At 59.4% G+C, this 6,000-nt stretch overlaps 1 protein-coding gene across 2 annotated transcripts in view; it reads right to left on the reverse strand.

The window, feature by feature from the left end:
• CNNM4 (cyclin and CBS domain divalent metal cation transport mediator 4) overlaps nt 1–5,622 on the reverse strand; it is a 31,943-nt gene extending 26,321 nt beyond the window's left edge. For both annotated transcript variants that reach the window (XM_056123292.1, XM_056123284.1), the window contains exon 1: nt 4,207–5,622. In XM_056123292.1, the coding sequence (XP_055979267.1) occupies nt 4,207–5,602 (1,396 nt within the window). In that variant the 5' untranslated portion in view covers nt 5,603–5,622. The remainder of the gene's footprint in view (nt 1–4,206) is intronic.
• Between the last annotated feature and the right edge of the window lie 378 nt (nt 5,623–6,000).

Raw genomic sequence — 6,000 nt, forward strand, 5'->3', positions numbered from 1 at the left:
CAGGCATTTGCCTTAGATGCTCCTGAGCATCCAACCAGGGTTCAACTCTCAAACCACAGAGGGTCCCCTGAACACCAGTGAGACCCAGTCATCAGGTGAGTCTCGGGGATCTCCAGATCCTACTCTCGCTGACCACCTCACTCCAGCACAGCAGACTTCCCCACACAGTGACTGTCATAGGCCCTGGTGGGGAGGCAGCTGGGAAGCCGCAGCCCCCTGGCCTCAGTCTCCAGGGAAAGCCTGGTCACACACACCTGCACAGACTCTGAGCAGCAGCAGGCCTGCATCAAGGCAGTGAAGGACATGGTACAAACTTCTCATGATCAGGGGCCGGAGCCATAGTGCAGCGGGTAGAGCACTTGAGGTGCATGCCGCTGATCTGGGTTCTATCCCCGGCACCCCCCACAGCCCCTCAGGAGTGACCCCTGAGCACAGACCCAAGGAAGCCTCAGCAACACCAGGTGTGGTGCAAAAACAAATAGCCAACCAAGAACAACAACAACAACAACAAAAAGCAGACTCAACTCATGCTAGAGAGTGTCCAAAGGACCGTGCAGCATATTCTAGACCCCACACTCTGCTGCTGGGGACCCCAGAACACGAGCACTGGGTCTGCAGGGCTGCTGCTCAGAGTCCACGGCAGCCAATGGCAAGTCCCAGCACATCAGCCTAGCGCTTGCTGTTCTGGATCCTTCTCAGTGCCTCAAAATTCTAAGACTTCTGGAAGAGGACCAATTCTCTCTCAAACCTGACAAACCCTGGGAGCCAGGGCAATAGTACGGGGGGGGGGGGGGGGGGGGAGGGGGGCGGGGCAGGCATTTGCCTTGCACATGGCTGACCCTGGTTCGATGCCTGACATCCCTTAGGGTCCCCCAAGCACCGCCGGGAGTTATTTCTGAGTGCAGGGCCAGGAGGAACCCCTGAGCATCTCCAGGTGTGACCCAAAAAATAAAACAAATAAAACAAAAAAAAAAAAAAACGGACAAGCCCTTCACCCATGCCCAAACTTTGAGCTCTTCCCATGTCCCCAAAGGGACTAGGGAGACAGCAGTGAATGAAGAGCAAAATGAAGAGCCAGGCCCTTTGGAACTTATATTATGCGGGAGGACACAATCATCGCAATAAATTCATAATCTGCAGAGCTGTTAGGAAATGACAGGAACTGGGGGGACGATTCTGCACAGAGCAGAAAGATTCTGGCCGAGCTGGGTCCACACTTACCCCGGAGGTGTGCAGGAGCAGAGCAAAGACCCCACTTAGATGCAGAAGCCCCAGAGCTGGTGGGGACGCTGCTGTTCACCTCGCTCGGTTGCTTTTCTTAGCTACAAACAAGGTCCTTCAAATACCATATCCACAAAGAAAATCTATGTGGCAGATGTACATGGAGTGTAACATACTGGCCCAGCATTCTTCACTGCCGACCAGCACCTGTCCTGCTTACATACCACTAGTCACAGCCAAGACAGACCAGTGTCTTTATTTTCCTTTTATTTGGGGGGGGGCTGCAGTTTGGGGGACACACTCAGTAGTGCTCAAGGGTCACTCCTGGTGATAGGAGTGACCCCCACACTTGGGGGAACCCTATCTGTACCGGGGATCAAACAAGAGCTGGCTGATGCAAGGCAAGTGCCCTACCCACTGCATTATCTCTCTGGCCCCAATGGTGGTTTCCACCTTTCTATACATGCTAAGTGGTGGCTGAAGACCGTGAACCCAGACCGCTGGTTTTCAAGCTGGTCGACTGGTCTGCAGGTGTGAAAAGATAGAAAGCTACTGCCCCAGATGACCTCAGATTTTAATCTATCCAGAAGGAAGCGACACTATGAAGCCCCAGAGTGCGCTCATTAGCAGGGACCACCAAAACACTCTCAAATCTCCAAAAGCCTGCCTGCCTTTCCAGGGACTCCTGAGTGTCCCCTTCAGGGGACTGTGATAAGGAGAGTCCACTACAAGCTATCAGGTGTGACGGGGTTTCTGTTTCCCAGCTTTAGGACAGAGAATACAGGGCCGGGGCTGGAGGGATGGTACAGCGAGTACTATCACCTGCCTTTGCACACGGTCAACCTGGGTTCTATCCCAGGTTCCAACAAGCCCCACCAGAAGCGATCCCTGAGTGCGGAGCCAGGAGTAACCCCTGAGCACCACCACCACCTGGTGTGGCCGAGAAGCCAAAAAAGAGAGTCCGGGGCTGGAGACAGCTCAACAGGCTGGAGCACATGCTCTGCATGCAGGAAGTCTGGGTTCAGTCCCTGGCACTGTGTGGTTACCCCCCACCACCACCAGCAGCACTACTATAAGCCCCAAGCTTGCTGGGTGCTTAGACCAAAATAGAAAAAAAAAAACCCTAAAAAGTTCAAAAGACAAAGACAGTCCTGAGGAGCTTCCACTCCACCGAGAGTTCAGCCTTTCTGGGCAGGTCTCAGGAGTTTGGCCAAGCCCATCTATCCAGGTTGGCTCCAGACCAGCTGGACAAAGGAAATGTGTGGACAGAGTGTGTCACTAGCACCCGGCCCTAAGCCCCAGAGATGGGGAGAAGAAACTGCCCAGTGCCCAGCATTCTAACCAGACTCCTGACCAGCCAACAGGCAGAAATTGTCAAGGCCAGGAGGCTGCAGGGGGTGTGGGGTGGGGGTGTGGGACGAAGCTCCAAAACACTGCTCTTCCATGCCAGGCTTGGTACCCGGGCCTGCACCCCAAGCTCTCATGCCCTCCATCAACAACAGACACCCAAGTCCCTCCAGTGCTCTCAGCACTCAGGGTGCCTTCCAGAGGCTTCTCCTACTCACACTTCTTACTTCTGCCTCTAGTTCTGCTGCTGAGGCTCACTTTGACAAACTGAAGTAAGAAGGTGCTCAAGCTCTCTCCTGGTGGGTGGTGGCTGAACATCTTTTCTCATCAACCCCGGCCGTGCAGCTCCTCCCTGCTCCGTTCCATCATCCCAGGAGTCCAGTCTGCTCCAGGCTCTCTGCTCTACTCCAGAAATGAGGGACGAGGCCGTGGGGAGTTGGGGACAGAGGGGCACCACTCCCAGGTACCCAGAACCCAGCTGGAGCCAAAACAGTCTTGGCCCAACGTGGTCCTGGCTGTGGCTCTAGGATGCACTCCTTCCCCTCCCCCATGCCCTTAGCAAACCCTCGCTTCCCTTTCTGCCTCCTCACTCCCTTTGGCCTAGGACGCTTTTACTCCATAATTGGCTTGTTTACTGAGACTGAGGGCTTCACAGTGGCAGAGGTGGGAGGAAAGTTGGGTGGGAAGTCAGGAAAGGGGTGTGTGCCTTGAGGCCGGTGGGTAAACCCTCTGTGCGCCTCTCTTAACTACCTGAGACCGGGCCAAGAATTCGGGTGAGAAAAAAACACCAGGCAACAAGGCAAGCCAGCTGAGGAGTCCCAGCAGACCACAGGAGGCTGGCGCCCGGGAGAGCCTGAACAAAAACCCAAACCGACGCGCCTGCTGCTTTCTGCTGCTGCTAGAAAGCATGACTTGGCATTGCTCGACGAGGGGAGCCGACTAGAAGCCTTCAGATGAGACATGCGGCGCCTGGGGGCTCGGGGGACGTCACACTCCTGCTCAAAACCCCCCTCAGCTCCCAGCACATCCACCAGCCTCACTCTTCGGGCTCTTCACCACTGAACCCCCAAATAACACAGGCACTCCTGATCTGAGCCTACACACTGCTGAATGGGGTCCCCAGCTGCACCACAAGTGTATCATCTATCCTCCCCCAAGCCCCTTCCATCAGGTTCTCGAACTCCTGGGGTCCTCTAGGCCACAAGCACCAAGTGTCCCCACCTGGCAAAGGTTCTCTCCAAGTGCTCCCTGCCCTATGAAGGCCTTCCCATTTCAGGCTCCCCAGCGCCTTCCCCACCCCACCCAGCCAGGGAGGCCCAGGCTTCTCTCCATGCCTGGTGGTGGTCTCTCCAGACACCTGCCTGCCTCTGGGGCCTCCCTCCAGTCATCCAAGCCGGCGAGCGTGTCTCACCTTAGCTTTGACTCCCCTGAAGCACAGAGCTCAGCAGCTAACAGACAGCAGACAGCGAGGAAACTGTCTTTGCTGCCCCAACTACAGTTCGGCTCAGAGACAGCAGAAGTTATGGGCAGAGGGACGAGTCACATGCAGAGAACATTAAGATCAGCTGACACAAGACAAGCAAGAATTGTAGAGAGGCAACTGCAAAGGTTACCGAGAGGCGCTGGACCAGGCCTTACCCTTCTTGAACTCCTCCAACATAGCATCCAACTTGGTATCATGGAAGACGAAGTGCACGGGGTGGTTGTAGAAGCGGGTGATGGTCTTGAGGGGCGTGCAGTCATCGGGATCCACGAAGGCCAGGTCTTTGACGTACAGAATATCCACGATGTTGGACTGCTCGTCCTCATAGACGGGGATGCGGGTGTAGCCACTCTCCATGATCTCCGACATGGTGTTGAAGTCCAGGATGGCATCGTTGCGGATCATGAAGCAGTCGTGGAGCTGCGTCATGATGTCCTCCACGGTCTTGGTGCGGAGCTCCAGGGCGCCCTGGATCATGTTGAGCTCCTCTTTCACCAGGTCATTGTAGGGCTCGGTCACCTTCAACATCTCCATCAGCTTCTCCCGGTTGTAAACGGTGCGAATCTCCTGGCCCAGGACGAAGTCCAGGAGTTTGCTGATGGGGAAGCTGAGGGGGAAGGTGAGGAGCATAAAGAACTTGGTGAGGATGATCGTGTTGGCCCCCACCGCCAGCCCGTGCCGGGAGCACAGGGACTGGGGTAAGATCTCCCCGAAGATGACAATGCCAATGGTGGACGAGGCCACGGCCATGAGGCCGGACCCGATGAGGTTGTCGAGCAGGATGGTGAGGGACGTGTTGACCAGCACGTTCCCCAGGAGCAGCGAGCAGAGCAGGTAGTTGCCCTTGCGCCGGATGGGCTCGATCTTGCGCGCATAGCGCCGCTCCTTCTGGGTACCGCAGTTCTGCACGATGCGCAGTTCCATGGGGTCCAGGGCCATGAGGCCCAGGTTGAGGCCAGAAAAGATGCCGGACAGCACGAGCAGCACCAGGATGAGGAGGACGTGCAGCCAGAGGGGCAGGAAGCGCCCGGCCTCCTCGACCATGTAGAGCAGCGAGTCCTTGTCGATCCAGCGCTGCCAGGGCCCGTCGGCCCGGGCGCGGGTGCACAGCGCGTACAGCTTCATGTTCTCGCTCCTCCGCAGGAACTTGGTGAGCACCACCAGCATCCCGGACGTGTTGCCGCGGCTCACGTTGACCATCTGCTGCACCACCAGGTCCTTGGTGAGCTCGGGGCAGCTGGTGGAGTTGTGGGAGCTCTCGTAGCTGTCCAGCTCGGTGAAGGAAATGAGGTTGCTGGAGATGGAGCCCAGCCGGTGGCCGTAGAGCCTCAGGACCACCGTGCTGCCCTCGGACACGAAGATGATGCCATCCGGGTCCATCCCGCACGACTTGTTGCAGCTCGCCAGCCTCATGCCCAGGATCGCCGCTCGCTGGGGGTCGCCCTGGCCCCCGGCCCCCCGCGCCCACAGCAGCACCAGCGCCGCCGCCAGGAGGAGGCGCCCTCGGGCCGGCCCGCCGCCCGGGCGCCCGCCCCCGCCCACCGGCGCCATGTTGCTCCGGCTCGGCCGCCGCCGCCGCCGCCGCCGCCGCTGCCGCCGCCGCCGCGCCGCCGCCGCCGCCGCCGCCGCTCGCGCCCCGCCGCGCGGCCCCGCTCGCGCCGCCGCTCCTACCGCTCCGCCGCCGCCGAGCCAACTGCCCGGGCCGCGGGGCTGACGTCAAGACAGCGCCCCGCCCCGCCGGCCCACGCCCCTCATTTGCATGGCAGGCCCCGCCCCCGGACGCGCGGCTCCAGCGCCCGGGCTTAAGGGCGTCCGGGCGCTTAAGGTGGAGCGGCGGGGGAGCGCGGGAGCCGCGGGCGCCCGCCCCGCCCTCGCGCGCGCCGCCCGGGCCCCGCCCGCCTCTCCGCCGTCTCGGCGTCGCGTGCCCACCCGCGCCGCCCGCCGCGCCG

This window comes from Sorex fumeus, unplaced genomic scaffold (assembly GCF_029834395.1).
Source record: "Sorex fumeus unplaced genomic scaffold, SorFum_2.1 ptg000006l, whole genome shotgun sequence".
Lineage (NCBI taxonomy): Eukaryota > Metazoa > Chordata > Mammalia > Eulipotyphla > Soricidae > Sorex > Sorex fumeus.